The 17,449-nt window shown below is 35.7% G+C and overlaps 3 protein-coding genes across 4 annotated transcripts in view; 2 read left to right on the top strand and 1 right to left on the bottom strand.

The window, feature by feature from the left end:
* The window catches only part of LOC125854890 (uncharacterized), a 33,454-nt gene extending 32,790 nt beyond the window's left edge, over nucleotides 1–664 (top strand). The window contains exon 3 of the mRNA XM_049534491.1: nucleotides 139–664. The gene's annotated coding sequence lies outside the window, so the exon portion shown is untranslated. The remainder of the gene's footprint in view (nucleotides 1–138) is intronic.
* A 1,164-nt stretch (nucleotides 665–1,828) lies between these two features.
* LOC125854884 (uncharacterized) lies at nucleotides 1,829–7,564 on the top strand. 2 transcript variants are annotated; one of them, XM_049534482.1, is made up of 7 exons: nucleotides 1,829–1,997; nucleotides 2,162–2,280; nucleotides 2,499–2,631; nucleotides 2,792–2,895; nucleotides 5,938–6,109; nucleotides 6,203–6,343; nucleotides 6,418–7,564. In XM_049534482.1, exons 2-7 carry the CDS (start codon nucleotides 2,240–2,242, stop codon nucleotides 7,411–7,413), a joined length of 1,587 nt encoding a protein of 528 aa, XP_049390439.1. In that variant the 5' UTR covers nucleotides 1,829–1,997; nucleotides 2,162–2,239; the 3' UTR covers nucleotides 7,414–7,564. The 2 variants fall into 2 exon arrangements, with proteins under 2 accessions (XP_049390439.1, XP_049390440.1); XM_049534483.1 differs by having other exon boundaries at nucleotides 1,855–1,993.
* Nucleotides 7,565–7,989: 425 nt separating this feature from the next.
* On the bottom strand, nucleotides 7,990–14,989 carry LOC125854883 (somatic embryogenesis receptor kinase 1). The gene is made up of 11 exons (XM_049534481.1): nucleotides 14,468–14,989; nucleotides 13,886–14,018; nucleotides 13,688–13,759; nucleotides 11,797–11,940; nucleotides 10,769–10,840; nucleotides 10,562–10,633; nucleotides 10,360–10,472; nucleotides 9,677–9,808; nucleotides 9,204–9,545; nucleotides 8,581–8,975; nucleotides 7,990–8,421 (listed from the first exon to the last, which is right to left on the bottom strand). The coding sequence occupies exons 1-11, from the start codon at nucleotides 14,565–14,567 to the stop codon at nucleotides 8,107–8,109; spliced, it is 1,890 nt and encodes a 629-aa protein (XP_049390438.1). The 5' UTR covers nucleotides 14,568–14,989; the 3' UTR covers nucleotides 7,990–8,106.
* Between the last annotated feature and the right edge of the window lie 2,460 nt (nucleotides 14,990–17,449).

Raw genomic sequence — 17,449 nt, 5'->3', positions numbered from 1 at the left:
TGTTATCCTATTTCATTATCTCAGGACAAAGTATTAACTATTAACACTCTTCTGATCCTAAAATGTGTTTCCCGTTTCTTATCCATTTAGGTTGGGAGGCATCAACTAAGTTCATTAAGTCATGTTAATCTCTTATAGGGATCCAGCTAGGGCATTCACACCAAGGCTCATATTGAAAGCCACGGGAGGTTCCAAATGAAGACCAAGATCCTTTGGAGAAATGAAGGTCCCGAGATGGACTGAAATTGGAACTCGCTGGACCAAATTTAATATTGATTGTGACTGCTCAAGTATGTTGATCGCCCAGACATGCACAGTTTGGCCAGATATTTTATGCTCCTCAATTGAAGGCACAACTCATGTATCCTGATGCGCTTGCTTATGGTTTTGGCATAGGAACGATTTGAGCTTATAGCTTCAGGATAAATGCAACCTTGTTGTTCTTGTTCAACACCTATGGTTGCGGCTGAAGTAGAGCCAAACTCCTTGTGTTAATCATTCTAACCTGTTGTAGTTTGAGTAATCTAGTAGGTTTCTTCTTATTTCACTTTGAATGGATTCCTTGAAAATATACTTTTCTCATTATTATCTCCTTTTGTATGGAGAAAATAAATTGTTTACCATATTGGAGACCTTGTATAAGTTTCTTGTTTATCCAGCCCTATTCACTCCCCCACAAGATGCTGCTCTCAACAAATCAGTTTTACTATCACTTGGACTGCAGGTAGATCAATTCTGTAACAAGAAAATAGCATCCAGAAAGATAAAATTGGCCAATGCTACACTGGTATTTTACTCATCGAGATGCACACAAGCTGGCTCGTAAATTGTTTCAAATTTGCAGCTAACCTTACATTGAGACTTAACATCCAACACCTTCTAGGAACAAGAAAACAGATCTAGCCGGACTAGATCCCTTGTACCTTTTTTGCTACTCCCCTAACTTTCTCAAGTAGTAATACTAGTAGGCAGCTTATAGCCTTATACTCCCTTCTAATTTACTTTGATAATTGAAATTTTTAGAGTCGCTCAAGTTTTTCTCTAATCGGAATTTCTTTGTCTTTTGAGTTGTTAATTCTTGTAATTTATAATAGTTTTTATGTAGTTTCCAAGTATAAAAAATTTATTTTAAAAAACATAGAACTTTTATGTTTAAATTCACGATTGAAATTTAGAAGTTTGAATTCTAAAATTTTGAGTATGCCACATAAATTGAACATACAAAATAGCATACCTAGTGAAATTCCACTAAGTGGGGTCTGGGGATGGTCAGAGTGTACACAAGTCTTACCACTACCTCCGTACCTCGAACAGGTATAAAGGTTGTTCCAAAAAATCATCAGCTCAAGTGCATTGAACCCAAGTAAAAAAAAGAAAAGAATGAAGAAATCATAACTGTTAATAAGAAAAGGTACCGTCTAAAAGAGAGAAGCAAACAATAACAACAAACTAATATGGTAATTAAAAACACAATACACCACATACAACAAAAACTACAAAGGTATGAATAGTGCTACGACATTCACTAACAAGCCTAAAACTACGTCCGGCGTAGTAGTAATTAGTTTTTGTTTTATTGGAAAATGCAATACATTATTTGTGACCAAACATCTTCTTTGTTAACGCCAAATCTCATTTACCAAATATGGGAGTTGGAATGTCGAATGATCATTTTAATTTGTAGTAATTTGGTTATCAAATTACTCAATTTTGCTTTTATCTATAAAAATTATACGTAATTTATTATACTAAATTAAAAAAAAAAACTTCTTCCATGGTCAGAAATTGGGCCAAATCCGACCCAAATTCATCATCTTCTAGAGTTGTACTTTAAACAGTTGTAAAATTGAGAAGTTATACCTAATTTTAATCCCAAAAATAATACTCGTTGAAAGTTGAAATCCAATAATGCTTAGAGCTTAAGGAAGCTGCTTGTTGTCGTAGACATTGAAAGCTTTGTCCGCGTTCCATTTGTCTTTATATGCATAGCGGAGCAGGTTCACTTTCTGTGCTTTCCACAAAAACACATATTTTCTTTACTACTTCGTCATCAGTTTTGATCTTTGATCTCTTTTTCTTTTCTTTTTTTGAAAAATAAAAAGGTATTCTTTGCTTTAATCTGAAATACTACCAAGTTTGATTAATTATTTTGTGGTTTTAGGTAAGTGATAATTCATAAGGTTTTGTTGCAAGAATTTTAAAGGGTACACGGATATCGAAGATCTGAATCAAGTCTATAATGGATTCTTTCTTCAGCAAAGGTTTCAAAGCTGCCAAATGGTAATCCTCAATTTCCCACTTTCCTGTCTTTTTTTAAAGGTTCTTGTCAGATTTTATGATTTGGGTCTTTTTAGTTAAGAGTTCTTATGATGCAGATTTGAAATTTTGTATTGTTGAAAGCATGGGGTTTTGAATTTTTCAATTTTTTGAGAAAAATTGAGAGAAAAATGATGTCTTTTTTATATGGAAATTTGCTGATGGTACCTATCAATTTGCAGTAAAACCATGTTGAAATTGACAATTCCTCGGATCAAACTACTGAGGAATCGTAGGGAGTTTCAGCTGAAGCAGATGAGGAAAGAAATAGCTAAGCTACTAGAGACTGGTCAGGAAGCTACTGCTCGAATTCGGGTATAAATTGAATCTTATTTTGCTTAAATTCATCAATTCATGCTGATATAATTTGTGCTAGGCTGTGTGTTCTTCGCATTTGAATACTGAAAGGTTATTATGTATTTTGATAGATGGTTTTACAGAGTAATGAGCTTGACTGTGATGTTTGCTTGTTTAGGTAGAGCATATCATAAGAGAAGAGAAAATGATGGCAGCGCAGGAGATTGTTGAGCTATTCTGCGAGCTTATATCGGTTCGTCTTCCAATTATTGAAGCGCAAAGGTAATGAGTTATCTGTTGTGTTAATGTTCTTGATATTCTATATGGTGTGAACATTTACAGTATCCTAAGATGGTTCTTCAGTTTATTGATGAGCAACTGACTATGCTTTTAGTTGCTCTTAGGATAAGAAATGTATGGGGCGAATGGCAAAGAATATAAAAGGGTTCCTTTATGATGCATTAGATGATCACCTATGATGTTTTGGCGAAGTGCCTATAGAACAGCAATTTTTTGGTTTTCGTGGTTATATGATTTTTTTGACACCATTGGCAGATGTAAATCCCAGCTGTAAGGTTGGCCTACTTGTAGTATTGCCTTTTAGCTTATTTTTCTTCTTCTGTTTTCACAAGTAAAGTATATTGTCATCTTGTGTAGTTACGCTGGTCATGTGTATCTTTATAGCTGTATTGTGCTCTAAAACAATAGCTCCATTTAACTTTACTCTAGCTGCAATAAGTCAATAAACTGGGTTACACCTGATATAGACTAGGATAGTCAGCTGAATGAGGTTTAATAATTATAAAAAGGCAGAAATGCTAGAGACCTCCCGATCTTGTAGCTTTTTATTTAGTGAATACCTAAACTATCACTCATATGAAATATCCCTGGAACTTGTTTTTTAACCGTCGCATACACCAGTTTAATAATAGTAAAAAGGCAGAAATGCTAGAGACCCCTCGACCTTGTAGCTTTTTATTCAGCGAATACCTAAACTATCACTCATATGAAATACCCCCGGAACTTGTTTTTTCAACCGTCACATACACCTACAATGTCCACCTGGCATAGAAACTGACAACAAGCTCAGCTAGGCACGTGAGGGAGTAAATTTTTTGCCGCATCATATTACTTCAATGGTGAAAAACATTAAAAATTCTTGTTTCTCTTTATTTTTTTCCTTTTTTGCACAGCATCTCTCTTCATTCTCTTCCTATTTATTCTCCCTAAACCCTTCTTCTCCATCACTTTCAATTTTCTGAAATACCTATCTTTGCCATCATTTTCTTTCTTTGCCTATAATTTATCTCTCCTCCATCTTTCTAAAGTTGCAATTGATGAATCCATGAATTATAATAGGATGCTTGTTTGTGCATGTGGGTGTCCTCCGATTGTGAGAATTTCATGGTCATATGACTACCCCGGATGTAATTGGATTGTAACTGACCAAGGCTATTCGAGGTAAAACAAACAAAAATACATTTTAAGAATGGATGATCACTTACTTGATAAGAGTTTCAGACAAGATCGGAGAAAAATCCACTCAAATAAAAAGCTTCACCCAAATGGACTACTATTTGAGGAGAAAACATTCAAATAGCAGAGCCAGAAATGTTCAAAATCTACCCTTTACTCTGACTGTTAAACTTCTTAGGATTTGATTATTTAGAGAGTATTTGTGTGAAAGAGAAGATCGGGTAATTAGGGTTGATTTGTGTGAATTGGGGATTATATAAAAAGCTTTTGAAAAAGGGTAAATATTAGAGAAGGTGGAGGCATTATTTATCTACATGGACATCCACATTTGTCATATTTTCACCGTGTCACGTGCATGTATACACGGTTGAGGGATCTAAACGTCGTAGGTGTACGCTACGGTTGAAAAAACAAATTCCAGGGGTATTTAATACGAGTGATAGTTTAGGTGCTCACTAACTAAAAAGCTACAAGTCGGGGGTGGGGGGTGGGGGGGGGGTCTTTGGCATTTTTTTTCCTAATAAAAATAGTATAGGATACCAAGCTAGCGTTTGGCCATAGATTTCCAAATATTTTTGGCAAATATTATTTGGGTGAAATTTCACCATGTGTTTGGCCATAGTATCTTGGAAACATATTTCACTTTTTTAGAAAAAATATGATTTATACCCATAAGTTTTAAAAACTATCAAAACTAACCATAAGTTTGTATTACAAGTCAGTTGGATCTTCGTTGCAACGAATAACAAGTAGTGTCCATGAAACTGGAGCAATGTGGTGTGTGGAGTGAGTGCAACAAGCATCATTCTATACATCGTGAAGTAGACAAAGCACATGACTTTGGTACCCTGGACCGATTGTTCATCACTTTCATATTCACTGAATATTTCATCACTACTTTAGTGTTCACGTAAAAAATTATGTAATACAACGCAAACAACTACTATAGAGGGAGTTTTTGTAAAGGATAAAAGTTTGGTATAAAATTTCAATTTTTAAAAGATCCCAAATAATGAGATTTGGCTCAAATACTAGAAAAAACTAGTATTTGGGAATTTGGGATATTTGCCAAATAATGGCAAATTGTATGGACAAACACTATTTGCCAAATTTCCCCTCAAATATTACTTGGGAAATCTATGGCCAAACGGGTCCCAAATGTTCCTCTCTGTCTTCCTTGCTTGCCTCTGGCCTTTGCTGTCTATGCTGCTGTTAACATTTAGTTCCATATCTCCTTCAATACCAAACTTTCAGATCTACTATACTCCACCCTAGCTGTTGTTTTGCGAGAATTATCTGCACTAGATATGGATACTTTTTCATGGAGCGACTCTAGTTCAATTAATGAATCACAGTCCTTTACTTTGCTAAATTTCATGTATTCTGAAAAAAATTTACCAACTTTGAAATGTCTAGGTTGTAGGTCGATTAAATGGAAGTATGTGCATGTATCCGAGCAGCAGCATGTTTGATCCTTTTGCATAAAGTCAATTTTAGCCAAACAAGGATTAACTACGTTTAACTTTCTGCTTATATGACCGAGAAGTATCTAGGGCATAGAATGAACAATACATTCTTGCTTGTGTTATGGGAGTGTGAAACCTTAAAATAATTTGATCATCTACATGAGACCATAAATGTGGATCTCTAGTTCCAAGATGGACCCAAAGCGCTTCATCTTCAATATTTGTTTTAAAGCAAACAGATACTGTTGAACTTGACTGTCCTGCAATGTGGAGGTTTTCTTTCCAAGTCTTAATATTCTAGACTTCTAGTTGAATTTTGTTGATAATTTTCTTAACTTGAATAATTGGAAAGAGCTGAACCCCCAAACTCTATAATGTCCAGGGAATGCCCTCTAGATCTGAAAGAAGCTATTTCAAGTGTTTGTTTTGCTGCACCAAGATGTGCAGATCTTCCGGAATTGCTGCAGGTTCAGATGATGTTTGCTGGTAAATATGGGAAGGAATTCATTGCTGCTGCTACAGAGCTCATGCCAGAATGCGGAGTCAATCGCCAGGTTACCTTAGTTCTCCTTTATGCCATAGCTAAACGAGAAAGAGGAACTGTTTCTTGTTTCTGATTTTTCTCTCTTTTTTCTTGTCTCTGACAGTTGATAGAGTTGCTGTCTATTCGAGCTCCTGCTCCTGATGTGAAAATGAAGCTGCTAAAGGAAATTGCGGAGGAGCATCAGCTAGATTGGGATCCAAGTGCTTCTGAAACTGAGCTGTTGAAGTCACATGAGGACTTGCTGGTATATTTCAGTCTGTACTGGCTTTGATTTTGTCCTCTTTTCAATCATCATGATTTCTTCCCTTTGCTTTGCAGAATGGGCCCACACAATTTGTCAGTGGGGCTAAGGTGCCACTTCCCAAAGAAAGGTTGGATGAGGTGCAGCACTCTGCTTCAGATCAAGTCTTTGATAAACAAACGGAATCTGAGGCTGATTTTGACTTAGATTTTCCAGAAGTCCCTAAGCAGCCACTACGACATAGCACCGGTGGAGTTTCTGCCCCTGAAATGCTTCCTTTCCCAGCCTCTGCACTATCTGACTCCGATGAGGAGGTAGCTAAGCCTTCTGAAGACGGTGAGCTCAAATCTCACAAACAAGATGTGGAGCGAGATGAACTTTTGCAAGAGAAGGTAGTTTCAAAAGATTTTGGATCAGCTGATAGTTTATCTTCACCGGAAGAAGAGAAACAGTTTTTGCCATTCATGGTTCCCCCGCCAAAATCACCTCCATTCTCCTCAACAGAAAGAACCACAACCCAAAGTACTCAACCACCCCCTACTACAAAGACCAAAGTTGAGACTGATGTAGATTTGCAAGATGTATTGGCTGCTGCCCAAGCAGCTGCTGATTCAGCCGAACGTGCAGCTGCTGCTGCTCGCTCAGCAGCTAGCCTTGCTCAGGTTAGAATCAGCGAGCTTACCAGGAAAAGGAGCGAAGAGGTGCCTGTAAGCCCCAGTGAGAACCCCTTTTATGCTGAGAAACAAGAATCTCACATCCTAGAAAAGCCTCACTTAGACCTCCAACGCCAATCGTCAAACTCTGATGGTATCCCCAGCCCACTTCATGGCAGTCCATTGGAACATCAGGTGTCGAATATTCCTTCATACGATGATTCAACAGTGGGTGTTGAGTCTCCCATCTCCCATATTCATCATCCTGGTCAGGGTCTTCACCAACCACAGAGATTGCCTTCCATGGATGATGAAACATATTATTCATATCCAAACCTGTTTAATGCAACAAATGGCTCTAATCCTGGTTCTCGTTCACAGTCATTCAAAGATAATATCAGGTCCAGCCATGATAAGTGAAGTGTATTTCTCTACCTTCTGCAGGCTCTGGTTTGTTTGTTGATTGTGAGTTTTGAGATTCTTCTGTTTATTCTATTGCCCTGTGGTCTGTAGTACATTCGATGGATCCTTGTATGTTGAAGAGTATGCAGTTCAAAAAATTTGCATGTAAGAAATTTTCTTTGGAGCAAAAAATAATGACAGAAATGATCGAAAGTATCACTGAGCAGATCTTGTACTTATATCAGAGCGTCTGGTACTAATCTGAATTGTCAGAAAGAGCCCCAAATTTGGGCATAGAGTGGCAAAACAAACTCTGCAAGTGGCCTATTGATGAAATATTTGCCATTATCTTGTAGCCTTAAGAGAATGTGAAGCACTATTCTTTGATTGTAAAATCCAAAATCTTGTAAATAACCTTGTCAAATTGATAGCATTTCCAATGTCACTGAAAACAAGAGTCTGCTTGACAGTAGTTTACTGTGTTGGACAATTTTAAAGCACTTAACTACTATGCCTATGTGCCAACTTGTCAGGGAATGGATTTGGAATTTCCTGTCAGTACAAATTTGTATGCACAATGTAACAGACACTTCATGGGCTTACACCTGGAGATTTTCATTAAATTTCACAAAGAAAAACTTTCACAAGGTCAACAAAAATAAAGAGTTCCTAATGATTTGATTTTCTTTACTTGGGGTAGTACGAGGTCGGTCACCTTGGACCCGATAATTCAACTGCGTGTAAATTCTCTGTTGAGTCAACAAGCCAATCAGAACCAGGATGTGGTGCAAGTTCCACTTCCTGCCGGAGAACTTCTACCTTCTGCCACTCATCCCATCTTTCAGCCAAACCATCACCTTCAAGCATTCTCACCACTTCCGACATCTTAGGCCGATCCATTGGGTTGCTTTGTGTACAAAGCAATGCTACTTGGATCAGTTGCTCCACCTCGGCCTCCACATACTTGTTCTGAAGATCAGGGTCAACCAGCATTTCCAACTTCTTCTCTTTGAGGAGTCCTTTCACCTGAAACAAGAACCTCAACAAGTTCAGACATAGACATAAAGATTCCTGCTAAAGGCAGAAACACTAATTAGTCAGGTAGTGTTGTGATGCACAGATTAAAAAATGAGCACATTATGGTACTCGTGTCATGTTACATATAAAGCAGGCATGACAACATACCCAGTCAAGCAACATGACATCGTCATCATTTGCAAGCCGAGCAAGATCAAAAGCACGTTGGCCGGTGATTAGCTCCAGAAGCATGATGCCATACCCAAAAACATCAGTCTTTTCTGAAGACTTCCCTGTGGACAGGTATTCTGGAGCTATATGCCCAATTGTACCACGCACAGCAGTTGTAACATGTGTATCCTTGTAGTCCATAAGTTTAGCCAAACCAAAGTCTCCAACAACAGCCTCAAATTCTTCATCTAGCAATATATTTGCAGCCTTCACATCACGATGGATAATCTTAGGGTCACAATGATCATGCAAATACGACAATCCCCTGGCAGACCCCAAAGCAATGCGCTTTCGCGTTGGCCAATCAAGTGGCGGTTCAGAAGGCGGTCGTTCTGATAAAATAAATTGTTTTGTCAAGAGAATACAAAATAAATTATATTTCTACCTTTACCAAGTTACAGGAATAACATACAAGAATATGTTTTATTATAAAGAGTATGTTATGCCAGATAGAACGTTAACCAGCAAAAGATGTTCTTGCATTATGTAATAATACCCTCTAAATTAAAGGTGAGAACATCCAAATATGTTACGGAGTGATAGATTTCAGAAGGCGTCACCTCTCAGGCATGATGCAACACTTCCATTTGCCATGTAGGGGTAGACAAGCAGTCTTTCAGTTGGTGTCATACAGAAACCACGCAATCGTAGAAGATTCCTATGCACTGCCATGCTAATCATCTCAACTTCTGTTTGAAATTGCAACTCCCCTCCAGGAGTACGCTCCTCCTTAAGCCGCTTAACAGCCACCAATGATCCATCTGCTAAGCGTCCTTTGTATACCTTACCAAATCCACCTCGACCCAGAATATTTTTATTGCTAAAACTGTCGGTTGCAACTTGTAGCTCTCGGAGGGAGAACCTTTTCAGTTGACCTAAGTGAACTTCAGGATCTTCTTCAGCTGCAATAAGTTTAAGCAAAAAGGGTGGTAATTATGGAGCCAAAAAATAAACATGCAAGAGAAACCACAAACACGCGAGGGAGTAAGTAGGAGTTATGGACTTATGGTTGGGTATTGTGAATACTGCTAACCTGGTACATCAAAGAAATATTCTTGTGGCTTTCTACGGCGCCACCAGGCAAATGCAATGGCAGGAGCAGCAAATAGTAGAGCAGCACCAGCAGCTACACCTCCAGCAATTGCTCCAGTTGCACCATTTCCTCCTGAAGTTCCCATAAATTTGATTAATTTCCTTCATATGATCCAGACTATATTTAACACAATTTTGGCCCTTCATTATTTAAATCACTTCAAAAAGAAAGAACACAAATATGTATCTATCATTCAGATCTAATTTCCAGGATAGTTTTTACAAAGCAAAGAAAATCTTCACAAGTTCTGGCTTAAATATGATTAATTTCATTCAGACATACTCGACTTCAAATACCACAGATAATAATTTACAAGGGGACCAAAGAAAAGATCTCCACAATGCTGAATTAAATTTGTATAAAGACCAGAATGCTTAGAGACTAAATGTAGTCTCGTGCATACCAGTTTCCCATAAGAACTACTTAACCAAAATGCCTGACTAGCTAAGATGGGCTTTCCTCTTCTGCCCCTTTCTTGTCAGTACTTCTATAGCACAAATTCTCACTTAGGTTAGGAAAAACTAAGAGAGGCAAGATGGATGGACCAACAAAAATCACCAAACTCAAACAAGCAAAAAAAAAAATAGGGAAAACAACTTATCCACACCAATTTAGAGAACCACCTGGAGCAGAAATTGGTGGTGGTGGAACAAATGGAGGCGGAGGGGAGAATGGAGGAGATCCCGGACAAGGGCGTCCAGTTACAGGCCCGCAAAGATCTAAATTATTCGCAAAACTGTAAATTCAAGCAAAATATATTAGCAAATAGCAGCATACTAAAACCACCAGCCAGTTTGATGGTGCACCACCTTAAATGAAATATACCTGATAGGCGTGAATAGAGAAAAGGAACCATTATCTGGAACAACACCTGAGAGACGGTTGTTTGACAGATCCCTATACACAGATGAGACAAGAATTGAGTATGAGTATATCTGTATATGCACTAGAAGGAAAAGGAAATGAAATGAAAAGATATGGAAGACAGAAAGAATTATCTACGTTAAGTCACAAAATAACTAGTGTACTTACAACACTTGTAGTGATGAGATATTAGTCAGTGACATAGGGATGTTACCAGTCAAGCTATTATTGTTGAGCCGACTATCCTTGCAAAAAAATCACAAAGGTGTACAGGAATGAGCTTCACTTTTGGTATAAGTAATAATTGGAGAATAAAACAGAAGAAAAGGCTACTAATTGAATCATCTTAATTTATTTATTTATTGACAAGTAGAATCATCTTAATAAATTATTTATATGTGGATGTAAAACATATTCGAACTTCAAGCCAGAACCGGCACTTCAGCTGGAAATGAAGTTGTCAGTTCAGAACAACAATAAACAGCCTCTTTTACGTTTTATTATAAAAAAAAAACAACAATAAACAGCCTCAAAACATTTCCCCCCTGACAAACAGAAACTTGAAACACTTTTTGGACTAAATCATGTCAGTCAACATTGGCAGTACTGCAATAGTTCTATAGTAAGTCCCAAGATGCAGTTAATGAGGCTTCATGCTGAGTCTGCATAATAGAACCTATTTGGTACACTTCTTAGACAGTCAAGCCAAAAGAAAGAAGTTTGTGGAGCATTAAGCAAGAGAAACTTCAGCAGTGAAAAATGCAAGATGAAGCATGGGATTCTAAACTTCTTTTCTCTTCTAGAAAAGGATCCCAACAATGGGAGAAAAATAAAACACCAATTACTAAACTCTGCTTAATTTTACAATATCAGGCCCAAATATCAGACAAAGCATAGGCTTCTATTCTTTTCCTTTATATAAGGATTAGAACAAAGGGAGAAAATAAAAAGACTTATATGTAAGATCTGTTTTATTAATGATATCAGACCCATAAAGTCCTCAAATACCTTCTGCCATCAAAACTTAGTGTGAAACCTAATACTAATAGAGGTAATCTTATGTGAAACCTAGAAAAGAATTCAGGCTTCCTTTCCTTTCTCAACATGCCGGCAAAAGCAGGTCCATCTTGGTTGATGACATACACATTTGGCATCACAATATCCACATAAATCTAATATAGAATAAAAATACATACAGGAATCTCAATTTCGACAGCTTGCCCAAGGAATCTGGGATGGGACCGACGAAGTTGTTCAAGTAGAGATCCAAGCTGACCAAATTAGTCAAATTCCCAAGATCACTCGGTATTAGACCACTTATGTTATTACTGTAAAGCTCCCTGTGACAAGAAAACCAGAGAATGAATCAATTCCATATATCATACCAATGACATCCCTAGGATAATGAGAAAGGTCTGGGAGTTCCAAGCTAACAATTATAACTAGTTACCGATGTATATGTCATGGAGGAATTTTCTTATATTTGGTTACAAGCATTTTGCTAGATAAAAACCTGTCATCCCATGTGCTGCAAAGGATCAGCTCGTCAAACATTTTATAAAATCTTTATAGCTCATCAATAAAAAATTAACGTCTGTCATTATGTTTATTTCGAACTTCATCTAAACAGTGTATATGCCCAGTGATCGTTAAATTCCATCAGCATTCTTGATGTTCTTTTTATATTGTTTCATTCTTGATGTGATTGTCACTTGAATGCACTTGGAAAATACTTAGCACACATACTACACAAGCCTCCAGCAAATCTAGGCATCCATAGGAATATATGAATGTGTGAGCAGAATGAAGCAGTCACTAGGTAATAATTATGCCCATCATTAAAACATTGTCTGATGCATCAGTATACATCATGTAATGCCCAGCTTCACCAGGTGCACATGCACTTACTGTCTCTGTGAACTTCCATACAGTTGCATCCTCAAAAGAGCATGGGTTACAATAAGAACTTGAAAGCCAGTTTGAGACAGAATATGCCTATAGCACGTTGACAATTTAAGTGAACGGTATATTATCAAACTCCAAACAAAGCTTAACACATGTACAAAATCTATGCTTAATTGAATCATGATTCAAACTCTTGGTGAAAACCAGAATAGCATCTGTTATATGACCACAAAACTTCAGAGCTTCTCCTCCAAGATATCAACCTACCCTCGAGCCATATTTCCTCTTTCTAAGTCTAGATTTTGCTTTACTTTTACAATGGACTTGTTTCTCTTGTTTGCTTTATCCTATTCCATCATCCTAAATCATGATTAGACGCTACCTGGGACAAGGAAAGAGGGAATAAAGGATTTGATGTGAGTTGGAAGTTTGTTATTCCAAATTAAGAGTGCTTAGGGTACCAACAAGGGTTGTGGTGGAGTGGTAAGTACTCCTTCATCCTTAACCAAGAGGTCTCGGGTCTGAGCCCTCTTGGGTACGGAGTCACCTTTGTTAGGGAGCGCTTTACCCCCAATGTGGGACTTCTCGGTGCGAATCCGGATTTAGTCGGGCACCAATGTGGGTACCGGACACCGGGTGGGAAACCAAAAGAATAAAGAGTGCTTAGGGTACTGGCATTAGTAATAATATTTAGAATCTATGCATAACTTTTGATAGGGGAGTGTATGACAGAAATTTAAGTTCAACTACAATGTTTTCACAAGCAATTACAGACACTACTTTGCCACATAAGTTAATTCACTGCTAGTCTCATCCAAGTATCCGAGTTTCTTAATTTACTAGTATGTATCGTGAAACACAAATTTAAATCTTTTTTTATGAAGTATACATTCAAATTTGTGTTGTTCAGGGAACACATTAACAACTATGCAATTGACTACAACACCAAGTGAAACAAGAGATGGAGAGGAGAAAGTGTTCTCTGCTCGCTTTTGCCACTTACAACAGCTTTGTTTTATGCGAAAGTTAATATGCAAGCCATCTATGGTATTTCCATGCAGAAAATTCTAGAGGTATTATGAAAAATCTTCAACATCTGGAAAAACCAATACACTTAATGCCAGTTTTCCAAGTCTAAATTCGTAAAATAATTCCAGACATAGTTCATGAAGTGAGACTTACAAGTACTGCAAATTCTTCAAAAGGCCAAGCTGTGGGACTAACAGACCAGATAAAGCTGCATTTCCTAAATCACTGGAAAGGTTGATCATATAACAAGTGTTATGGAAGCACAAACTGCAATTAGATTTGCTCACCACCACAAGAGAGTGGAATTGCAAATCCATTAAAACGGAGGTAAACCAGACAACAGATTCTTACACTCTTATAACACTGTTGTCATTGTTGCAGGTAACATGAAACCATGTGCAAGGATTAACAAGGGTAGGGTCCCAGCTCTGTAGCACATTGTTAGGATCTTGTAAATTGACGCGTAGACTATGCAATGCATCACCTGTTCGTGTATCCATTTAGGAAAACATAGACGATATTTAATCCACCAGAATGCACATAAAAATTTAATCTATTCACTGAATAAAACAGTTTATCAAGATTTTGGCAACAACCAAATTAAATCACATCAAATTATTCAACCTTGTATAGGAAACATAATGCACTAAGGTTGAATGGCAATGATAACTACAAACTTTAACATATAACTGACATTCTTGCCACCGTAACAATGCAGGGAGCTCACTGCACATCTTGCTTACCCTTTTGGGAAAATTCAACAACTCACACATTAGTCAAATTCAAAATCCAATTTTGCACATACTCATTTCACTTTCAGCAAATATTTAATTTCTAGTACGAAAAGTTTCGACATTTGAAACTCATCTCACAAAATAGAACAACAAATATAGACCTAAAAATTAACTAAATGAGGATGATGGTCCCACAAACCTTCCATGTTAGCATAAATGAGCTTAAGATGATGTACAACCAAGATTAGCCATACCACCAGTGACACCACCACAGCATCCTTCTCCATCACCTTCACCATCAAAATACTGTTTTTTTTTTTACAAATCAAGCAGCCAGCTGACTAAACAATCTCGTAGATCCAAGTAAAGCAAACTCAAAAAACCCAGCATTTACCCAAAAATTCAAGAAAACCCTACCCCTCATTACCATGAACCAAGATAAACACACCCACAAAGCTCAAAACCCAAGAATCGATCTCATCTCATAACCCAACAAAAAAAGATCAAATTTTTACACTTATTTTCCAAGATTTTGCTACCCCTTTTACTCTTCACTGAACAACCCTTCTTTGTATTTCTCAGTTCAGTTTAGTTCTTCTCCTTCTGATGATGAACCCCTTTTTTTTTTTTATCTGCTACAACTTTTCACATTTTTGTACTGCTTCTCTTTCTCTCTCTACTGAGTTGTGTGTGCGCAGAGAGAGAGAAAAAAAAGTAAGTGAGAGAAATTATTATCTTCTCTTTTTGGGCGTGTTAAGCTGCCCGAACGGTGCTTTGCCCGTCTGCCCGTAACCTTAAAACTCTAAAACGGCTTCGCGCTATCTTTGACTCCTGTCAACTTTTGACACTTTTTTCAAATTATTAATAAAAAGCAACATAAAATCTAAAATGAAATTTATATGTTCTTGCTTTTTTTATAAATGGCAAAATACATTAATATCAACAACCCTTAACCAAAACTAAGTAATAATAATAATAATAATATATTTAGTTCAATTTTACATGTGTGATATTTAAAAGATGATAGAATGTACACATGTCTTATTTCAATCTTTGTGAGTTAAGGAGGTTATTTTTAATAGGCCAGAAAAAAAAAAGTAACTGATGCTAGGAAAGTAAATATTATTTATGTTTCAATTAATATTGATGTGTATAATTAAATGAACGGACGTAAAAATATGATGAACTATCTATGGAATAGGTCAAGCACAAAAATAAAATATGAATTGAAAATATCTAATAGCTAAAAAATATTTTATCATGTATTGAGTTGATCATTTAAAGTGAATTGTAATTAAATATCTATATAAAATTTACCAATAAATTTATCGATGTATTCAACATTCTCCTTAATACCCAATAGCATTATGTTAATAAAGAATACATAAACCTATCTTTAATTTTCGTATTTGTTTAACTTGTTAAGCCTTTGGTTTTTTTTAGAGCAAAATAATTTAATCCCCTTCATTTTTAATATATATAGAGTATAATTTAATAGGACACAAAATTTAAAAATAAATTTTAAGACTTTATAATCTTAAACATGGGTATAAATTTGTGGTGTAATTATACAAGACTTTTACATATTTTTCTATAATCACATAATTATTCTCTTTTTTGGGGATTCATATTTTTTTTGTGTGTGTGATTGTTAATTACATATGTTGTATATAAATATCTCATGATAAAGAAACAAGAAATCTTCATCATGGCTAAATTAAAGTGAATCTATCGACAATCATTTTCCGAGTCATATATATTCGTTATTTGATTGAGTCAAATACGGTAAATACAGTAAAATTAAGAAATAATTATCCTAAACAAACTGAAAAACATAATTATGTAAAATGGTTTCTTTACTTCAAAATTATATTTGTTCAAAACTATTTTAAAATGTTTTTTAATTTGAGTTCACCAAAGTCATCACCAACAACATGATTATGTTGACGTTTTTTACTTTTATCAGAAAGAAATAAAACTCATGCACACACTATTTTCTTTACATTCAAATTTTACACGTGAAATTATACTGAGTTTAGTGTGGTTGTGATTTATAAACATTGGAAATTGTTTACTCATTAAATGAGCATTATAAAGAAGTTTTCCTTTTGAAGCCATTTTAACTAAAAAATGGAAAAAAAAATCAATTTATTTTAAAATTAAAAAAAATATTAAAGTTTTTTTAATTTTTTGACTATTTAGCACTTTCCCTTTTTATTTATTAGTACTTATTTTGCTTTGACATCATTATCTATTCCTTGAAAACAAACTTCCTCTTTTAATGCATGCTACATATATACAATTCTTGTATAATTACCTCTTTTGTTTTGCATACAAAGTGGGTTGCTGAAAAAGTGCAAATTCAGAAATTTTTTAAACACTAAAGTAAGATTAATTTTGACCCAAAAAAATGAAAATAAAGTAAGGTTGCACGTGTGGTTAATTTTAAATAGTTTTAATTGGTCTAATTACATTTTTTTTAAAAATACAACAAGGACATCTTTAGCAATTAAACTAAACTCTTGTGTACCTTACCCCCCAACAAGAAAGAAAAGATAAAGAATATTTTTCCCCAAATATAAAAATGTTGCTACTTAGTTGGAAAGTGACCTTTATTAATTTGTTGAGAAAAAGAAAGATATTTGGTTTGTGGGGAATTTACATCAAATATCCAAAAATGAAATCATGGGAAAGTGACAGGATAGTGTGAGCTTAAAAAAGGACCCCTAATATTTGTAGGTCCATAGTTTCTTTTGTTTTCTTTTTGGTTTTCAATCGGGTTCGATATTCATATTGGAATTCGATTAATTCGAATTTGGATTATATAAGATCCCCTTTTAGGAGAAAATTCTTTCTATTTAGGATTTTTTTCATACTCGAATTCAAATTTTTGACTAAAAAATAACTAGTCTCATCCATTGTTCCACGTCCTTTGTTGGTTCTTTTATTTTCAATTAAATATGATAGTCCAAACCTAGTCAATATTCCGTTTTGAGAACAATTACGGGACGGGACAATTTTGTTATCAATTTTTTCATTTTTGGCCCAAATAGAAGACAACATATTATTGTATTAGTCCCACATTCTTTTATTTTGTATAGGGACGTTATTGTATTTATGCTATTTGATTATTTATTTATTTTTGTTTATCTTTGGTTTTGGCATTTTGATTTGTCTTTTT

The sequence above is a fragment of the Solanum stenotomum genome, chromosome 2 (assembly GCF_019186545.1).
Source record: "Solanum stenotomum isolate F172 chromosome 2, ASM1918654v1, whole genome shotgun sequence".
Classification (NCBI taxonomy): Eukaryota; Viridiplantae; Streptophyta; class Magnoliopsida; order Solanales; family Solanaceae; genus Solanum; species Solanum stenotomum.
Note: the sequence above shows the minus strand (reverse complement) of the source record. Positions and strands in the feature narration are given on the sequence as shown.

What these genes read in the sequence shown, in the direction of transcription:
- LOC125854884 (XM_049534482.1), top strand. Translation starts at nt 2,240, where the DNA reads ATGGATTCTTTCTTCAGCAAAGGTTTCAAAGCTGCCAAATG. An exon ending in AATGCGGAGTCAATCGCCAG is followed by an intron (nt 6,110 to 6,202) that starts GTTACCTTAGTT and finishes TGTCTCTGACAG; the next exon opens with TTGATAGAGTTGCTGTCTAT. An exon ending in AGTCACATGAGGACTTGCTG is followed by an intron (nt 6,344 to 6,417) that starts GTATATTTCAGT and finishes TTTGCTTTGCAG; the next exon opens with AATGGGCCCACACAATTTGT.
- LOC125854883 (XM_049534481.1), bottom strand. Translation starts at nt 14,567, where the DNA reads ATGGTGAAGGTGATGGAGAAGGATGCTGTGGTGGTGTCACTGGTGGTA. An exon ending in TCTCTATTCACGCCTATCAG is followed by an intron (nt 10,473 to 10,561) that starts GTATATTTCATT and finishes TTGAATTTACAG; the next exon opens with TTTTGCGAATAATTTAGATC. An exon ending in TGTTGCATCATGCCTGAGAG is followed by an intron (nt 8,976 to 9,203) that starts GTGACGCCTTCT and finishes TTATTTTATCAG; the next exon opens with AACGACCGCCTTCTGAACCG.